The 21452-nt window shown below is 33.3% G+C and overlaps 2 protein-coding genes across 2 annotated transcripts; both read left to right on the forward strand.

Moving 5' to 3' along the window:
- Window positions 1-4710: 4710 nt before the first annotated feature.
- LOC120157544 lies at window positions 4711-5491 on the forward strand. The gene is made up of 2 exons (XM_039168648.1): window positions 4711-4844; window positions 4936-5491. The coding sequence occupies exons 1-2, from the start codon at window positions 4749-4751 to the stop codon at window positions 5305-5307; spliced, it is 468 nt and encodes a 155-aa protein (XP_039024579.1). The 5' UTR covers window positions 4711-4748; the 3' UTR covers window positions 5308-5491.
- Window positions 5492-6254: 763 nt separating this feature from the next.
- Window positions 6255-8417, forward strand: LOC120157536. The gene is made up of 4 exons (XM_039168641.1): window positions 6255-6932; window positions 7046-7525; window positions 7609-7679; window positions 8070-8417. Exons 1-4 carry the CDS (start codon window positions 6255-6257, stop codon window positions 8389-8391), a joined length of 1551 nt encoding a protein of 516 aa, XP_039024572.1. The 3' UTR covers window positions 8392-8417.
- Window positions 8418-21452: the final 13035 nt, after the last annotated feature.

The raw sequence follows: 21452 nt of genomic DNA on the forward strand, positions 1-21452 counted from the left end.
GCCCCCACTTCGCCGCTCCTCCAACGACCAAAAAAAACGAACCTACCAAAATGTTACTCTCAAGCCAGTGAACCCAAATCCGAGCTCTAAAGTCCCTCACCGGCATAGATCTTCCCTTAAAGTTTCAGCTTTACCTTTATCGTCGGCGACCGTTGCCTTCCGGTAGCTTTTCGATTGAGGCTTCGACTTTCGGTTTTCTTTATGTATTGCTTTGTTTTCTTTCGTGGGCTTCGGCCTTTGGTTACGTTTTGCTGTGTTTTTTGTTTTGATTGGTTCTTTTGGTTGAGATTACTCTCGGGGGTTCTCGGTCTATGATGGTTGATGTTTGCTGACTGTGGGTTTGCTGGTTCCGTTTACTGTGTACTGTGTTGATATTTTGGTTGTTGGCCGATTGTTTTTCTCGGTATACTGTTGTTCTCCGTGTGATGTGACGATGATGGTTTCTGGTGGGTTTTCTCCGTTTTCGACCGTTTTTTTGCAGTGGCTTGGTGGGGGTATTTATACCCACCGGCCGTTTGTTGTTCTGAAATACGGGGCTCGTTGTTGGATGGGGATTTCGAGATGGGTCAGTCCCGATTTCCTCGGCCGAAAATCTCGGCCAGATCCCTTGGCCGTCTGTTGCGCGTAACTCTTGACCCCTTGAATTCTTCCTGTGCGGTGCCATGGAACTTTGCGTGGGAACCCTAAGGACTGGTTCAGGCCCATTAACCTATGTTGGACCCGAACATTATTTGGGCCTGGACAAAAAGATTTTAGGTTAACAAAACAAAATGGATGAAAAAAATGATAATAATAATATATATTAATTACTAATATAGTATACACTATATAATATATATTTCAAAAATATTTTTTAAATTATATATTATATTTTAAAAAATTTTTCAAAACTATATATTATATAGTTTTCAAAAATGATTTAAAAATATTATATAAGTTTAAAAATATTTTTTAAAACTATATATTATATAATTTCTCAAAAAGTTTTTTTAAAACTATATATTATATAAGTTTTTCAAAATACTTTCTAAAACTATATATTATATATATTTTTTTCAAAATGATTTTTTAAAAACCTTATAATATATATATTTTCAAAATGATTTTTTAAAAACTATATAATATATATTTTCAAAATGAGTTTTTTAAAAACTATATAATATATATATATGATTTCAAAATGTTTTCAAAACTATATATATATTATATAATTTTCTTAACTATATATTATATAGTTTTCAAAAAATATTTTAAAAACTATATAATATATATTTTCAAAAATGTTTTAATATATATATATATATATATATATATATATTATATACGTAGTTTCAAAAATCATTTGCAAACTGATACGAACTAATGGGTTGGTTCAAGTGGTAAGTAACTTCATATCGCTTATTTAAGCAAGTCTCGAGTTTAAGTCATTGTGTATGCAAAAAATCTCTGTTAGGAGACTAACCTATCAATATAAATTGTACGGCCCGAGTAGGTTCGAATTAACCAAGATAAAACCTTCATAACTGGAAGGGCAACCAAAAAAAATACTAATACCTAACGAATAGAGTAGTGATTATCATTGGGTCGGAATAGAAGTGTACATTGGGTCAGTGGTGTCGGTTGTTGAGTTTGAGTTAACTAGTTAGACTGAATCCTTTCGAAAGCAATAGCTTGGAGACGGGTGGCCTCACTGCAAGATGAAGTGTGGATTCTGATACAGTCAGGCACGTGCGCTTCTAAACGTGGCTTGCACTTGCACCTAATCTCTCACGATTCTTCTTTCTTTAATCCATTGTTATACGCATATTTTACAAATTCTATACATACAGCTGCAATTATGGATAAAATAAAATATTCTAACATAAACACGATAAAAAAAAAACTGAAATAAAATACAAAAACACGAAATAGAGTATGTAATGAATATGTGATACGAATGTGCAAACGTTTAATAAAAATAATATAAATGAAATTAATATCGACGAGGCATTGATATAATTTATAAAGGCTTTTAATTAATATTAAATTAATCATGTATTATTATTATTATTGAATTTGATTGTCCATTATTGGGCTCTTTGTAAATCAGCCCAAACAGTTGTTTCCCCCTAAAATTTTCAAATAATTAATTAATGGGCTCATAGTCATCAAGCCTACAAATTTTCTTTCTTTCTTTTCTTTTTAATAACTTGCTTTATTATAATATTTTAGTGTTCTTAATGGCAAAATTAAAATATTGTGGACGAAAAAGTATTAAAAATACGGTTAGTGGAAAATTATTAAAGAGTCTACGAAATTTACTATAGAGATTTGAAATTCATCATGTAGGCATAACGCTTTTCATAAAATATAAATTTTACTGGAATTCGTTAAGTGAGCATGATAAGTTCTATAAATGAATTTCATAAAATATAATTTTTATTAGAATTCACCATGTTATCATGACAAATTATAATAAAAAATTATATTTTATGAAACTCGTTATGCTCTGGTGATAAGTTTTCAATTCATTGTAGCAAATAATTTAGATCGGCAAAACTTTCGAGATAATGTTCTGAAATAAATTAATTCACGAGCTAATGCACTCCCAAGATTAATTGCTCAAATAGGGTGAAATCCACAGTGTTGGCCGTAGGTCGCCCTGCACTCCGGGCGACCCACCCTTGCTCAAACAGAGAGAATGAATGTGTTGCATGACACATGCACGTCCCAACACATAGGTCGCTTTGCCCTCCGGGCGACCTTGTAGGTCGTCATGCACTCCGGGCGACCTACCCTCGCTCGGCTTCCCTCGGATTCCCATGCATAGCTCGCTCAGTTGCCCTCGGATGCCCTCGCATAGCTCGTTCGGATGGCCTCGGTCGGATGGCCTCGGATGCCCAGCGTGTTGGGACGTGCATGGCACATGCAATCTCTTGTAGCTCGTCGGGAAGACATGGCGACCTAGTAGGTCGCCCGGAAGGCATGGCGACCTACGGCCAACACTGTGGATTTCACCTTATTTGAGCAATTAATCTTGGGAGTGCTTTATCTCGTGAATTAATTTTTCCAAAACATTATCTCGAAAGTTTTGCCGATTTAGGTAAAACTTTCGAGATAATGTTCTGAAAGAAATTAATTCGCGAGCTAATGCACTCCCAAGATTAATTGCTCAAATAGGGTGAAATCCACAGTGTTGACCGTAGGTTGCTATGCCTTCCGGGCGACCTTGTAGGTCGTCATACACTCCGGGCGACCTACCCTTGCTCAAACAGAGAGAATGAACGTGTTGCATGGCACATGCACATCCCAACACATAGGTCACCATGCCCTCCGGGCGACCTTGTAGGTCGCCATGCACTCCGGGCGACCTACCCTCGCTCGGATGCCCTCGGATTCCCTCGCATAGCTTGCTCGGCTGCCCTCGGATGCCCTCGCATAGCTCGTTCGGATGGCCTCGGATGCCCAGCGTGTTGGGACGTGCATGGCACATGCAATCTCTTATAGCTCACCAGGAAGACATGGCGACCTAGTAAGTCGCCCGGAAGGCATGACGACCTACGACCAACACTGTGAATTTCACCTTAGCAATTAATCTAGGGAATGCATTATCTCGTAAATTAATTTTTTTCAAAACATTATCTCGAAAAATTTATCTTTTTAAAAAACGGTTGAATGACAACATTTTCTATGTAAAGAAAAAGGGTGAAAGATGCACTGAAATTCTGACGTCTTCATTGGAGACGTGTTACACTTTTGGTGTCTTCATCAAAGATGGATGGTAGTTTGACGTCTTCTCTCAAATATATTGTAAACAAAACATTACTTTAGAAAACAATTTTTGACGGACATTATTTCGGTAAATTCTTTTCCCCAACTCCCTAGTTAAGCGATTTTGCCTCGTTGTGTTGTAGGAATTGTTAAAGTATTTTAAGTTTTTAAAATCTTTTTGTTTTTCTATTAAGCTAAGGTGATTGTATAGTAATATATGTTCTAAATACTCTCAATCATTCGACAATGAACATTCAATTAATATACTGTAGTTGTTGCTATTTTAACCGTGACTTTTAAAAATAAAAATAATTCCTTTAACCATAGAGATAAATTTTCAATATCTTTTTATTATATTTATTTTATTTATGTTTAGTCAACATCATGAATATATTAACAACAACATCAAATCTATTTCAAAAGTAAGTAACTAAAATTAATTAATTAAGATATTAACATTTCTACTATATTTTATCATTTTAATTGATGTTATACTCCCTCCGTCCTATTAAAATTGTCTCTTATTGACTTTTGAAAAGGCAAATTTTTTAAACTTTGACTACAATAATTTTAAAAAATTAAATTTTATAAAATACATATTTCAAAATTATTTGATTGGAAGGTTTTAAAACATATATTATTATATTTTTATCAACAATAAATTTTAAATAATAAAGAGTAAAAGTAAAAAAATTGATAAAAATAGTCCATAAAGAACAATTTTATTGGGATCGGGTAATAATAAATTTAGAATTTAACGTTTATTTATTATTTTAATATAATCTTCATATAAACAATTAAATTTATTCTGTCTCTAACAGTTTTTATTATCATTTAAAATTGAAAACTTATATTTTTAATCACTAAAATCATTTGATTTGTCGTTAGTTCTGATCTGGTTTGCTAGTCCCCGCTCCTGCCCCCTTTGAAGTGCAATTCTTTTGTGCTGATATTGGTGATTTGGCGGGTCTGGCGTGGCTGGATTTGTATTCTAAGAAATGGCTTCAAAAAGACCCAGCAGAACCAAGAAGCTTAGGAAGAACAACTCTTCTTTCAACTTCCAAACCCTAATTTCCTCTCTTTCTTCTCCTCAGGTCATTTTCTCTTCTTTTCTTTACAATCGTTTCGCTTCCACAGTCATTCTTCCTTTTGTTTTATCTATGATTTTAATTTGGTTGGTTTTAGAGACTAAAACCAGAAACACTGGAAGGCTTGTATTTGCTACTGCTTACTTTAAGCTGCTCTGATTCCGAATGCAATTTAAATTTCTCGGAAACCGAGTTCAATTGCAACGATTACAAACACAAATTCAAGGATACTCGTGAAATCTCATGTGTCTTACTCGACAAACTCAATGCCAAGTTCAATGAATTATTCTCTGCTTTGAATGATGCTTCCCCCCACCCGATTCATTCCCACTTTATCTTCCATGTCAATGTTGAAGCTTCCATTAAAGAGCTAACTTTGCTTTTGAGATGCTGCGTTGTTGTTTCAAATTGCTTGATTTGGATCAGAAGCTTCTTGTCGAAAAAGGTCGAATTCTATTGGGGATACTAAGGAAATGTGTTTCTGTGGAGTTAAAGGGAGGGAATGAGAAACCTTATAATAGTTTCGAGAAGGAGGTTTCGTATAAATGTATGTATGTCGATAATGGTTGTACTACTCTCCACGCTGAGCACTTGGTTACTTCCTTAAGTTTCGCGGAACTTTCTAATCCATTTCATGCCATTTTATGTGCTGTGCTTGAGGTAATTTTGATTTCGGTTTTGAATTCTTATATTGCATATGTATATGCTTTGATTCAAAATTCTATTATTCAACTGCTTGTAATGTTAGTGCATTTTGCAGATTATTAAAGTTCATTCAACTAGGTTTTATTTGTTAGAAAACATCGAATTATAGGAACAGATTGTTAGTTTTGTTGCAGGAAAACTCATACGAAGAAGTTTGTAGCTTGGCTACATAGATTCATACGAAATTTTCTTTGCTTTTGGAGAGTGAAGTTATCATCCAAGGGTCCTTATGTTTTATATTTTGTCATGTATTGCTTTATTAAGCTGCTTTATTGTTTAGCCATGATTTTAAAAAATGTTGTTTGGCTTGCGTTATTCTTTTGTCAATGATTGTTGGACATTACCCAGTTCTTGGCTTCTTGGTCTCTGCATTCGACTCAAATTTTTCCTCATAGATTGCTGATATTACTCTGCTATGCCAATGGCTTTACTTGTGTTCATAGTACTCATCACCTTTGTATATTACGTAAGTTGATATAGGTATTTCTTCTATATTGGGTGGCACTTTGTTCTAAACAAATATGGCAACTTTTCAAACTAAATGATGGCATTGCTTCTTTAGGTTTCTAAGTTTCATTTATGCTTTTTAAAGTGACTTTATTCTCATCATAGATAGTTTATGGTAGTTAGGCTTCTACCATGAGAAACTATTAGGATATACTTAAGCAGGAAAAGAGTGACATAATACTAAAAATGCCATGAGAAACTATTATGATAGTTGCAGACGAGCTTCTGATGCATGAATCAGTGAGGCAGTACCTTGTTGACTCTCTCTCTTGTGGGAATGAGTTTGTATTCACACGTCACTTCGGCCATGGTCATATTGGAAGTGTGCTGGAGGTTCTTTCTGCTCACTTTGTACTCTCACTTTCAGATGACCAAGCATTTAATAATTTCATTGATAGATTATTTTGGCTTCCTAACAATAACTTCAGAGTTCCAGAAATGACTTTGACTACAGCCTTGTCATTGTTTCTTAACCCCGTCCTGTTGTCCGTACCCAAAATGTTTGAGGCATATCTGATTTTATTGGTTTCCGAAGTCATTGAAATTAGCATGTCTTCTGAGCATTTGATTTCAAGCAGTGAACTAAGAGCATACCTATCAGCATTTGAAAGGTCAGTTGCCTTGTACACCAGACACATGTCCAATATGCAGACGGAAGGCTACCCCATAGCAGGCGATGATTCTTTTTTGAAATCACGTTTTCGTGCAAGTTACAGTCAGATGGATTTTGATTCTTGTCTTTTACCAGCTACAAAAGAGAAAATTCATAATCTGATCGCTAAATTTGATAATTCATGGAATTCATATTTAAGCAGTGCATTACTAAAAGAAAGGTCGGAGTTAGTTGCTGCCTCTGTTGCATACACAAAAGAGAGCCTTCATGTTGTTGAGGAATCAACTAGATATGACATTCTATCAATCATAAGCTGTATAACACTCCAGGGTTCTTCTGATGATGTTAATGACTGTATATTGCATGACAAGGAAGATACTAGTCATCAAGATATTTGTCTTCTATCATCCATATTGAAGCTAATGAGTTTTGCTATGTGACAAGCCATAAGGATTCTAACACAAGGCGGAAATTCAGGGTCTTTGAAACATCTGAAAATGTTGCATTAAGTAAGGAATATGATCTTTTGGTTGCTACTTTCAATTGTTTTCAGCAGCTTGGTATACGCTTTCCAGTTCAGAAGTTCTTACATGACATGATGGAAATTCAGCCAACAAGGCATAAGAAGTCAAAATGGATGTTCCTTCATTTCTCAGGCTTGTTGTCACTAAGTCATGTCAGTGGGCTTGATTTTCTGGTTAAGAACTGCATATTTACATTGATAATACTGTTGAAGTTATTTGTTTATGAAGCGAGTGATCTCCATGCATTTGGATCCTTATTAGACTCAAGGGTAAAATCTTCATCACATAAATCGCGTGTTAAAGTCAGAAAATCTGAACCTTCCCATAATACTAGAGAGGTAATGTTTTCTTTTTCTTCTTTGTACTTTGTCAAGCTCATTACTTCTTTGCCTTACGAAAATAATTGAGAATGATGATTCAGCTTCTCGTGGATCGGAAATGTAGCCAAGCTGTTGCACTAAAATTCCAGAAAATTCGGACACTGTACTTGGGGTAGGTGACATTTTTGTGTCAATCTTATTAAATGTTCTTGCTCATTATGCCAAGCGCCTAATTGATCCAATTTGTTCTGTCTACGGTGTACATTTTGGTTAACTTTTCTACTTCTTTAAGTCTTTCCTAGTCCTTTTGAATAAGACTTGTTTAAATCTGGCTTTGTGAAGTATTCATCTCCGAGACATATTTAGATACGGATATGGGGATATGACCTTTTAAGGACCTTTCAAATATATTAAAAAACTTGGAAAAAATTAGAAGACAGCCTTATCGACAAATACCTGCATTAGATATTTAACAGTATAGTCCGAGTAACATATATTTAGAGTCCACTGTTGTCTATTTTGGGGAGAGGGATCTCATTCTCCTTTTTCTTCATTGTTGCAGAACTAGATCTCAGACAAGTTCTAAAAATAGAGCTCAAGAGCAGGAACCAGGAAGTTTAGAGAAAAATCATGTTGAATCGGCTCTCAGCATAGAAGAGACTACTGGTGAAACTTGCAACGGTGAGATTTTTCTCAGATGCGTTTTACAAGGCTCCCTGGACTCATCTGCTGTTGCGGATTTAGCCGACTTCATCGAGTGCAAGCAAGGAAAAGATTATTCTGAATGGCTGAAGAATCGAGAAAAATTAAGACGATGGAAATCGGAGAAATTGGAGAACTTCAGGTGGAAGAAAAGGAGAAGAGCTTTTCAGAAGAAAGCATAGTTATTTCTGCTTGGCTTAAAGGCTCAATGCCATAAAATTTGGATGAATTTGAATGTCAGTAAATATTCTAACTGCTCTTTGCGGGATTTAGAGCAGATGAATTCATTATATGCTTTATGTAAATTTATATGTAAAATGTAAAATTTTATGCCTTATGAAGAGAATGCTAGGATTAAGTATCAAAGACTACCGAGATAATCTATCTTGAATTTTTATAGTTAAATTATATCAATTATAATACTTGGTCACCAAAATGAGAAAAAAGTTTTAATTTGTATTTTAATTTATAAGGATTCAATTAAAATTTTTATGACATAAAAACTCAAGTATTGTTTTTATCTCATATTTCTTATTAAAGAAACTCAGTTATTTTTGTGATGAAACCCTGCTTCACTAAGGGTTACATGAATATTACTATTGACAGGAGAGTTACTTACACTTCGATATTTATCTCTGTCATTGATATTGATAATGAATAAATAAATTGTGATTTTCTACCATGCAACATCTATTCTTTATGTAATTAGTTTTTGATGTTTTTTTTATAGAAGTAACTAATTTTATTTAAAATAAGAAATATTCTAAATTACAATGAAATTTCCAATCACAATCGTAAATTAAGAACATAATTAAAAAAATCCTTATAATTATTGAAACAAAACTAGTAACTTAAGATCACATAAGGATCATACAAGGAAAGCTTAAATCTAACTGTTGAGTCAATCGATCGACGAATATAGCCAAGAGGGAGGTGAATTGGAAATTAAAATTTCAGTGGAAGCTTTTGCAGAAAATTGAAAAATATTTGCACAGCGATTTAGAGTGGTTCGACTTTCTCAACCAAAGTCTACATCCACTACCTTAGCTATCCACACTAAGGATTTTCCACAAATTCACTAATTTTTCTTTCTTTTGAGGACAAAGAGTAACCTTACAAATCCCTCAAGAATTATATCCTAAATTCTTGAGAATACTCTCTCTCAAAGAGAACAATACAAATTTTGCAAACTTACAGAAATCCTCACAAGGAAAGATGTTTGCACAATTCTAGAACAAAGAAAGAACGCTCAAGAATAATGCAATTGAGTACAATAAGTGTTCTTGAAAGCAAAGATGAAAATTAAATGAAATAGGCTTGAAAATACACAAACTTGAGGTTTGATGCTTTCTCTTTGATTATCTCTTGATTCTTGATAATTGTTGTTTCTTGTTGTTGATCAATGGCTTCTAAGATTGTTTAAATACTCCATCAATTGATTCTGAACGTTGGAGATCATTAGTGGAGTTAATAGAGCCGTTGTTGTGTGAAAACACTTAATAAACCAGCTTGGAGCGTGGGGGAATCGGTATCCCCTCATAGGGGATCGGTTCCTACAGTGTAAAATTCAAATATTTCGACCGTTATAAGATGGGGGAATCAGTACCTCATGGGGGGGAATCGGTACCCTCCGAGTAATCTGTTATTTCTCGAAGCTAAAACCTTTCAGGAGGTATCGGTTCCCTCCTTGGGGGGAATCGGTACCCTCTGGACAATCTGCCCATTTTGGTTTGAGATTTATTAAGAAATTTTTTTTGGCTCGATTAAGGCTCGAAATACTTTGTAAAATTGTTTAAAAGATTAAAACATATTTTTACACTTGAGTAAGGATTTGAAATAAACATTTGAAAAAATTGGAGTAATATTTTGATATTCGAATAGATTGATCGAATATATATATTTGAAAATGATTAGAAAATCTTGAAATCCAATAACATTTAATTTGTTATATCAAAAGATCAAAATGTTTTCAACAATCTCCCCCTTTTTGATATAACAAAACATTTTAGTAATTTTAAGATTTTCTAATTAAAAAACATTTTTGAAATCAAGTTTTGAAATTACCCCCTTACTATAACACTTCTCCTCCCTTTTGTTAAATCAAAAAGAAGACTTTAAAAAGTTTACAAAATAATTTTTTGCCATTTGATTATAATTAAATATAGCTTAAGATGCTAAGATCGCAATCAAGAGAAAGATTAGCCATTAGTTCCAAAAATCAATATTCATAATCAAATGTGTAATGGTGATTGGTCATAATTGAACTAATAATATAAATGATGCAAGAATTAATGAAACCAAAATAAATATTAAGTTCAATATTCAAATCAAAATAAACATTCCAACAATCCAAACAACCAAATCCAAAACAAGCAAAATGTTTTAACAATTTTAAGTTCGCAATCAACCTAAGAGAAAACTAAGCAAGAAACAAGTCCTAATCGTCCATCGGTGGATCAAGAGGTGATAAATGTGCCCATATGTTGGCCGCATCACGTGTAAGCGAATCGACCCTCTCGTCCATAGCGTCGAAATGATGATTCATCGCTTCGTTGTTAGCAGTTTGATGCGACTCGATGGATGCAAACCTCATATCAAGAGTCTTCCATAAACGATCGGAAGTATGGATGCATTTGACTCTCTTGCGGTGTCGGCTCATCATTGGGTACTTGATCGTCGATATCTTGAACTAAGTCTTGAAGTTCAGGATCGTTGTCCGTTGCTGGTGCCGGAGGAGATTGTGAAGAGCTAGCTCCCGGAGTTTCTCGGTGACTCGAACCCATTGGTCTTTTTCCCTTGTCTATCCCGATTTCTTCAAGGTTGTAAGATTGACTGGGTTCTTAAGAGGGGTGGCCACATCAAGATCGACCCTAAGGTTGGATTCGATAAAATGGTTACTTAGAAAAACAACCATAAACTAGAGTTTCAACAAGCTTTTTATTAGGAACATGGTTTATGGTTTCTACTAACTCATCAAAGATGATCTGTGGAAGAATTATTTTTTCTTGTTATGTTGGATACAATGTATCCACCATAAATCTAAAGCTCTAAGTCTGGAGTATCTACCTCCAGATGGTCTAAACCACCAAGAGATCATCAGATGAAGAAAACGATCATGATGATCGACTAAAGTGCTCACACTAGACTTAGGCTTATAACTGGTAGCCACTATGTCTTTTTCATTATCTTCACCTACGTTATCAAGACCAAAAGTCGTAGCAATTATGTCAGAATCCATGAATGAATTAGCCTAAAAAATAAGACCGAATAGAAACATTAGCAGTACAAGACTCATTTTTGACACAAACCGTATTAGAATAGAAAATGCGGACTAATTGGTGATCAACGATAGGTCTAAGCTGAAACAGTTTATCAAATTTCCAATTTTGAAGGGTCGAAAGATATTTAAAGTCTATTTGTAACATAGCTTGAAGTGAGGGGATTCGTTCTTCCCAAATTTTGTATGACTCAAAATAATTAGAATACCTATAGTAGAGATCTCGTCTATGACCAGGTTCGTTAAAGCACGAATTACGGATAGTCATAACCGGTTCGATTGGGTTTGGATTTTGAGGTGAAATAGGAGGAGGGTTTGAAGGTCAATTTGAACGACTAGAAGATGACCTAGGGCGTTTGTAAGACATGATTAACATATCAGACTAGAAAACGTTATTTTGAAGCAATGTAGAGATTTGAAGAGAAAATGGGAGTGAACGATGAGAGAGAAAATGAGGAAGAGTTTTGAGAGAAAATGGTTTATTTGGGTGTAATAAACCAGACCCTGTAGAGGGTATCAGTTCCCTAAAGTGGGGAATCGATTCCCATTCAAAGGGGGAATCGATTCCCCTTCAAGGGGGTATCGATTCCTCATGCACTAAAATTTCAAAAATATGTGTTAAATACTCAAAATGCTAAATTAAATTAGCTCTAGTGGTATTGACAACTCATACATTGAAAACTAATCATGTTCAATAAATCAAATCTATCTTTAAGTATTATTTGAACATATAATTAATTTTCACTAAGAATCATAAACTCCCCTAGCTAATAGCAAAGAGTGCAATCAAGAGTATTATTTTTGTAAGCATTTTTTATTTCTAATTAAAAGTGCTAAAATAATTTTAAACACTAATTAAAGATAGGTCAGTTAAACCTAATTCTCTCCTAAGTGTCCAAAATCTTTCTTTGTCTAAAGGTTTTGTAAAAATATCTGCTAATTGGTGCAAAGTATCAACAAATTCTAGAACTACATCTTCCTTAGTGACTTGATCTCTAATGAAGTGATGTCTAATTTCAATGTGCTTCGTTCTAGAGTGTTGGATGGGATTTTTAGTGAGACAAATAACACTAGTATTGTCACACTTGATAAGAATGATACCTACTTCAATTCCATAATAAAAAAGTTATTTTATCCATAAAACTTGTGCACAACAACTACCGACTTAAATGTATTCCGCTTCAGTGGTAGATAATGCAACACAATTTTGTTTCTTTGAAAACTAAGAAATCAACATATTTCCAAGGAATTGGCAAGTACCATAGGTGCTTTTCCTATCTATTTTGCATCCTCCATAATCCGCATCAGAGAAGACATGCAAGCTAAAACTAGAGTCTCTAGGAAACCAAAGTCCTAAACAATGAGTGTCCTTATGATATCTAAATATTCTCTTAACAGCTAGTAAATGTGATTCCTTAGGTCATGATTGAAATCTAGCATATAATCAAACACTAAACATAATGTCCGATCTACTTGTGGTTAGATAAAGCAAAGATTCAATCATTGACCTATACAATTTAACATCCACACATTTACCTCCTTCATCTTTGTCAAGCTTTGTAGAAAAACTCATTGGAGTGGCATGAAGCTTCCCATTTTCCAGTCCAAACTTCTTGAGCATATCCTTGACGTATTTAGCTTGATTGATGAAGATGCCATCTTTTCTTTGCTTGATTTGGAGTCCCAAGAAATATGAGAGCTCCCCCATCATGCTCATCTCGAACTCACCTTGCATCAACTTAGAAAATTCTTGGCAAAGAGCATCATTAGTAGAACCAAATATTATATCATCAACATAAATTTGGACTACTAATAAATCTTTACCTTTTCTCTTTAAAATAATGTAGTATCAACCTTCCCTTTTGAGAAAACTTTTTCAATTAAAAAATTTGACAATCTTTCATACCAAGCTCTAGGAGCTTGTTTTAAACCATAAAGTGCTTTTGTCAATTTAAAAACATGATCTGGAAATTCCGAATCTTCAAAACCTGGAGGTTGTTCTACATACACTTCTTATTTTATAAAACCATTTAAAAATGCACTTTTAACATCCATTTGATATAATTTGAATTCATTGAAACATGCAAATGCTAATAACATTCTAATTGCTTCCATATTAGCTACAAGAGCATATGTTTCATCATAATCTAATCCTTCTTCTTGAGTATAGCAACAAGTCTAGTATTATTTCTCACTATATTTCCACTTTCATCAAGCTTATTCCTAAATACCCATCTAGTACCTACAGTAGATTTATTACTAGGCCTTTCAACTAATGTTCATACTTTATTTCTCTCAAATTGATTTAACTCTTCTTGCATAGCCATAATCCAATGTTCATCATTTAATGTTTCTTTAATGTTTTTAGGCTCTATGTATGAAGTAAATGCAACATAATTACAAATATTTCTAAGAGAAGATCGAGTTGTTACCCCTTTGGATGGATCACCTATAATCTCACCATCCTTGACATAGTTGTACTCTCTTGGGTAAGAGACTTCCATTTCTTCAATGGTTGAATTCTCGAGGGGATCATGAGTTTCCCCATCTTTTGTTTTTTCATTTGATAATGGTTCTCCAACGTCATTTGCTTGTATAATACCTACATCATCATCAATACAAGAATCATTCCTCGGAAGGGGATTATCATTGAAAATAACATGTATAGACTCTTCTACAACTAAAGTTCTTTTATTAAATACCCGATAAGCTTTAGAATTTAAGGAATAACCCAGAAAAATTCCTTCATCACTTTTAGCATCAAATTTGCCAAGGTTTTCTTTACCGTTGTTTAAAACAAAACATTTACATCCAAAAGGATGGAAATAACTAATGTCAAACTTTTTATTTTTGAAAATTTCATATGGAGTTTTCTTTAAAATTGGCCTAATCATAACTCGATTTACAACATAACAAGCGGTATTTGTAGCTTCTGCCCAAAAATATTTTGGTAAATTATTTTCACAAAGCATGGTTCTAGCCATTTCTTCTAAAGTTTGATTTTTCCTCTCAACAACTCCATTTTGTTGAGGGGTTCTAGGTGCTGAAAAATTATGACTAATACCATTAGAATTACAAAACTCAGTAAATCCAAGATTTTCATATTCAGTTCCATGATCACTCCTAACACTAGTGATAGAGTAACCTTTTTCGTTTTGGATTATTTTTGAAAATATGATTAAATGTTCTAATGCTTCGTCTTTAGTACTTAAGAATAAAACCCAAGTATATCTAGAATAGTCATCTACCAAGACAAATGCATATTGTTTTCCACCCAAGCTAGTAGTCCTAGTTGGCCCAAAACGATCTATATGGATTAACTGTAATACTATACTAGTTGATACATCATTAATGGATTTAAAAGAAACTCGCTTTTGTTTTCCTTGAGCACAAGCATCACAGATTTTGTCATTATCAAATTTAAGCTTAGGCAACCCTCGAACTAAATCTCCTTGAATCAATCATAGCAAAACACTCATACTAGCATGTCCCAGTCTCCTATGCCATAACCAACTATTATGTTCATCCTTAGCAATTAGGCACAAATTAGTCATATCAATAGAATCTAAATGCACCATGTATATATTTTCTATTCTATGACCAATAAGTATAATCCGATTAGATGCAATGTCAATGACTTTACAACCATTAGTTTCAAACAAGACATTGTATCCCTTATCGCATAATTGACTAATACTCAATAGATTATGCTTTAAACCATTCACATATAACACATTTTTAATATGTATGGAAGAGATATTACCTATAGTACCTATACCTTCAATGTGACCTTTTGAATTATCACCAAAACTCACATCTCCTCCATTTTTTTCGTTTAGCTCTATGAACCGGCTCTTGTCTCTGGTCACGTGTCTTGAGCATCCACTATCAAGGTACCATGAATTTGACTTTGTTTCCCGTGCCTTGTAGCAATGCTCATTTTCCTTCAAACATAGATTAATTTCTAATTTTTGGTACCCAAATTCTTCTGGGTCCATATTCATTAGTTTCCAAAACTCTAGTCCCCTTAGGTATCCATTTGTGTAGGATATCCTTATCTTTAGTAGTAATGAGTCCTTTAGGAACCCATATACTTCTAATGATTTTTCTATTTGAGGTTCTTTGGGGACCTCTATTATTACAGTTTCTAAAACCTTTTCTAACAAAGTTGGATTTTGAATTTTCACATTTTTCAAAACTTTTTGTTCTAACTTTATTAAAAGAAGTTTTAAGATCATCAATTTTCTTTTGATGATCATGAACTTTTGAAAGTAAGTTATGCAAATCATTATTTTTCCTTTCAAAATCATCAATTTTGATTTGCAATTCTTTAATCTTACTTTCAAGCTCCTTGTTGGTTTTGGACATAAGACTATTTTCATTTTTTTATTTTGAAATATCATTTTGTATTTTGAAAATAGAGTCTTATAATCTGAAGCCAACCCATTATAATCCTCTAATAACTCATCATAAGATAATTTATCCGAATCGAATGAGTTATAGGTTACCTTAGAGTTTTCCCCGATGGCCATCAAACACAAGTTGGCTACTTCTTGTTCCTCTTCATCGGAGCCTTCTTCATCGCTCCATGTAGCTACATGATCCTTGTGCTTCTTCTTTGATTGATAATTTTTCTTCAATTGTGGGCAATCGTATTTGACATGCCCTAGTTTTTTGCATTCCTAGCAAATGATCGGGTCATTCTTCTTTGGTTTAGTTTTGAAGCCTTTATTTCATTTGAATTTTCTTCCTCGGTTGGGCCTCATTAATTTTCTATACCGTTTAGGAAAAAATGCCATTATCTCGTCATCGTCATCTTCATCCGAATCACTCTCATCTTTTGTGGATTTAAGAGCAACTCCAACGTTCTTCTTCTTCTCATTCTCCTTTGGTATCTCTTCAATCTTATCGAGGTCTACCTCATCTTGAAGCATCGTTTCATGAGTGAGGAGTGAACCGATTAGTTCTTCAAGAGTTAAGGACTTTAAGTTCTTAGCCTCGATGATTGTCGTCTTCTTTGATTGCCACGATTTTGGAAGTGAGTAAACCAATTTCCTCACAAGCCTTTCATTTGGAATGATCTCTCCATATGATTTGAGACCATTGATAATCGTGGAAAATCTATCCGTCATAGCTTTAATATCTTCATCCAGTTTCATCTTAAAATTTTCATAGCTATGAGTTAGAAGACTAATTTTAGATTCTTTTACCTCGTCGATGCCTTCATAAGTAACTTATAGTTTATCCCATATTTCTTTGGCGGTTGTACAAGATGAAACTCTTCCATATTCATCCGGTCCAAGAGCACAAAAAATAATATGGATGGTGTAACATCCCAAAATTCAGGATCAGTGACTAAATTACAAATTTTTAAAATTATGTGCTTGATTTCGAAATAAGTTAAAAGTTCATAGATTTAATAGTAAAGTTGGAAAGTAACAAGGGTATTATGGTCTTTTCTAAGAGAAAATTTTTATTCTCTTTTTAAGGAATATAAAAACGTGGGAAATGAGGAAATCTATCCAGAGTATTATTCTTCAGCTTCTTCTTCTCCCCGTAAGCCTCAGTTAAAGGTGAGTTTAATTTCAGCTGTTTAATTCTTGGATTTAAAAGTTGATTTTGATTCTTTGAGTATTATATAAGCTTAAGGAAAGCTTATATAAGCTTTAAACATCAAGAATAGAGAATTAAAAAAGGAAATTATATGAAGGGTGTAGAAATGAACTTTTGTTATAGAAAGGTTTTTGAAGTATATAAGCTATATGATATGATATACGTGATTATATGCACTTTGGATATATGTTATATGACATGGATCTATGTGACTACGTGAGAAAGTATATAAGCTATGTGACATGTAAATGTGAATTATATGAAAATGTTCTATGCGTAAGTGAACTATGTGTATATATGAATATGTGAAATGACATAAATGACAATGCCCGTGTTATGTGTCTTGAGAGCTAGAGGTATAGCTGTCATGCTAAGAGTCGAGGGTCTACGCGGTCCTTTGGGACATATATGTATTCCTTGGAATATGTGTGATGTCTTTTGAGACACATACTTGATCCTTTGTATATGTATATGATTCTTAAGGAATTTTCTACGTGGTCCTTAGGGACATTTTATATGGAACTGCAATTCTACGTGGCACTTCAGTGCAATTCTACGTGGCACTTCAGTGCATTTATACGAGCTATAGTGACAACATTAGTGCACAACCTCTATAGACTCACATATCCATAGTTCTCACATGTGTACATGGGCTAATAAAGAAATAACAACAAACATATAGTCCATGTGACTTGTATGCTTTTGTGCTATGAATGATATTATATGATTTATATGATGATATGTTGATTGTATGATTAAATGAGTCAAATGTTGGTTAAAAGGATAGGTATAAGAGGATATGTATTAAGTGATATAAACGATAATAATATTGATAACGAAATAAGGCTAATGATGGAAATAATGGGTGATGAGTATATGTGTGTGTATATGTTCTTACATGTAATGATATATTGCATAGATGTTATAGGGATTTATTACATGAATAAGGGTATGAGTGATAGCAGTAATTGGTCATGCATGATTACAAGCTATAGTTTATATTATATGGTTATTTGGCTCACTAAGTCATAGACTTAGCATGTGATTGTTTCACACGTAGGTTACAGAAGTGAGAAGAGTAAAGAGCAAAGTGGAGCAAGACAGGTCAGTTACTTCTTACCGAAGATCAGATCAGAAAAGATGTCTTGAATTAGATGTATTTTGTACATTGAAAATAGTTGACATGTAATTAATGTTTTAAATTGTATATGCTCTGATCGGTTTTGCAAAAACATTTAAGCTCTGAATAGTTCTGGAAATCTTTTGAATAAGTTACATGTATAAAAGTTTAAATTACTCACTATTTTATACAAGTAAATGTTTTGAAAAGTCAATATGACACCTCGGACTCGGATCTGAGTCGGGTACGGGTTGAGGGTTTTACATTTAATGGTATCAGAGCTAAGGTTTAGCCAATTCTAGGCTTAAACCGAAGTCAACTGAGGTTTAAAAATGTGTACATGCCAACTAAACGTGAAAAATTCTGATCTGATAGTGTAAGGAGTATGCTATCTTGCTAATAGAATAAGTTTTGTATGATATAGTAGAAATTGATTATAGAAATTGTTGAAGTAAATCGATAACTGACAAATCTGATGGTGATAGCAATTCACCTCCCCTGGCCAGGCAGGATGAAGAGCAGAAACCTCAGAAAGTGTCTTATAAGATTAAAAATTGATTTCAGAAAGTTGAAATCATATCTGAATAATGATAGAAAGTTTTTCACTGTTTTGAATCGGAAAAGTGATATGAAGTAGTTTTATTATTTCATGGATAAATAGAATATGGTGAACAAGTGTCACCATAAGAGCATTAAAAGATCAAATGATGCAGTGAGAATTGGTAGAAGAGTTCAAGAATAAGTGTATCAGTGACAAGCATATAAGATATAGAAAGTCAGAGTTTATGAGTTGAAATAAAGAATAGTGTTGTATATAAGCCAAAGTATGGATATGATAAGAGATTGTATTTTAGAAGGAAAAAGTTAGCGTTGGCTAACAAGAATATGTGATGGTGATGTACTGGAAGTATAAGATTATAATATATTTTTAGGATATGATAACAAAATATGAAATGGATCTGGATACAATTGTATATTTGAGTAAAGTTACGGATTGATAAGAAGAGTTTAAGAATGGGTATATCGATGATCAGTTTATAAGACAAAGGAAGTCAGAATGTTTAGTTTGAGCAACGAAAATTACATGATGTATGAGAATAGAGGTGAAATTGATAAGCTAGATAAACTAATTTTGAGATAATTCCGATTGGAAAGGATGTATATGATTGGTTGACTAAAGCTTGTGCCCTAGATTGAACAGATGTTATTGACTAGTTGTCAGAGTAAATGTGATAGAGTTATAAGATTAGAGAAAAAGATAAAGTTGAGTTAATTGATTATGAAGTGAATCTGAATATAGTTGTGTATTCTGATCAGATAACTATGATGTAGAAAAGGAGATAAGTATTTGCATGGAATCTTAAGGAAGAAAAATACAAGTATAAGAAATGATAAAAAATGAAGTTCTATATAGGTAAATGGGTTATCAAAGTTATGAGGATACAATTAAGATTAGTACATAGAGATGAGTATAGATGATAAGACAAGAGTATGCAAACATGAAAAGAAAGATATGATTTGGGTATAAGGAATAAATAAAGGAATAATGGAATAAAGAAATGAAAGGGATGAGTTAAAGGATCAGATATGATAAAGGTTATATGGAAGTGTAGATGATGATTTTGATATAGAAGTAAGAAAAGTGTGCAAGGTGATGTGAAAAGATTCTTTAAAGTGTATGTTGAATCATATTTAAAGATGATTTAAGGTCGTGTTCTTGGTTAAATGATGATGGAAAAAAGAGTTTGGTTATGGTTATAAGGTAATTAGAGATGGATGTTACTGTCTATGTGATTAGTGACATTATATGAAATTTCAGAAATAGTCGAAGGAAAATGCACAATGGAAGGAGAGAAAAGATAGAAATGGATTAAAGTTACTAGTTTCTGTTTATATGATAAGTGACAGTAGATGAATGTATAAAGGAAAAAGACAATTGAAGAAATAAAGGAAGGAAAGATTAAGTAAATGAGGTAGTATGAGAACATTAGAAGATATGTTCTTATTGATATGTTCAGTGAAAATTCGAGGACGAATTTTCTTTAAAGGAGGGGAGATTTGTAACATCCTAAAATTCAGGGTCAGTGACTAAATTGAAAATTTTGAAAACTAAGTGCTTGATTTCGAAATAAGTTAAAAGTTCATGGATTTAATAGTAAAGCTGGAAAGTAACAAGGGTATTATGGTCTTTTCTAAGAGAAGATTTTTATTCTCTCTTTTTAAGGAATATAAAAATGTGGGAAATGAGGAAATCTATCCAGAGTCTTATTCTCCAGCTTCTTCTTCTCCCCGTAAGCCTCAGTTAAAGGTGAGTTTAATTTCAGTTTTTTAATTCTTGGATTTATAAGTTGGTTTTGATTCTTTGAGTATTATATAAGCTTAAGGAAAGCTTATATAAGCTTTAAACATCAAGAATAGAGAATTAAAAAGGAAATTATATGAAGGGTATAGAAATGAACTTTTGTTATAGAAAGGGTTTTGAAGTTCTAAAGATGGATTTGACTAGTCAATGGTCTAATTAAGAAGTTAGAAGCAATAGAATTGAATTTGGAACATGTTGAAAATTTAGTGTAATTCTTGAATTACATATGGATAATAGGATTTTGATGTTAAAGAGATGATTAATGAATATAAATGAGTTTGAATATGAGTATTTAAGTTAAGAATAAGAAAGGGGATGATATATGAAGTTATTAAGCTGAAAAGAGTGGATTTTCGGGCATAAAAATGAATTCTGGGCTATGTGTATCGATGCACATTCAATGTGTACCGATGCATTAAGGGTATTTCCAAAAATTGTTCAGTGTGTATCGATGCACAAGAACTGCATCGATGCACCCATTAAAAATAGAAACATCGAATGCAGTTAGTGCATCGATGCACCCCCTTAAAATGAAAACATCGAAGGTGATTTGTGTATCGATGCATAGGTAGTGCATCGATGCACATGTTAAAGAATGTATCGATGCACTGTAGAATGTATCGATGCACTTCAAGGGGAAATTGAAATAGAGATTTCTTTTGGTCTAAGAAATGATATATTAGAGTATATCAATGGGATACTGATATGTATTAATGTATGATTATGTAGATATCGAACATGAACAAGTTCTGGAATGATTATCGAGTTAAGATTTGATCGAAAGAGAGGAAATCATAAAAGTGAATTGGAACTTAGTGAGGCCAAGGTGAGTGCATCTTATTTATATAAGATTATATGGAAATTGGACTTG

This window comes from Hibiscus syriacus, unplaced genomic scaffold, assembly GCF_006381635.1.
Source record: "Hibiscus syriacus cultivar Baekdansim isolate YM2019G1 unplaced genomic scaffold, ASM638163v2 tig00111273_pilon, whole genome shotgun sequence".
In the NCBI taxonomy this organism is placed as follows: Eukaryota; Viridiplantae; Streptophyta; class Magnoliopsida; order Malvales; family Malvaceae; genus Hibiscus; species Hibiscus syriacus.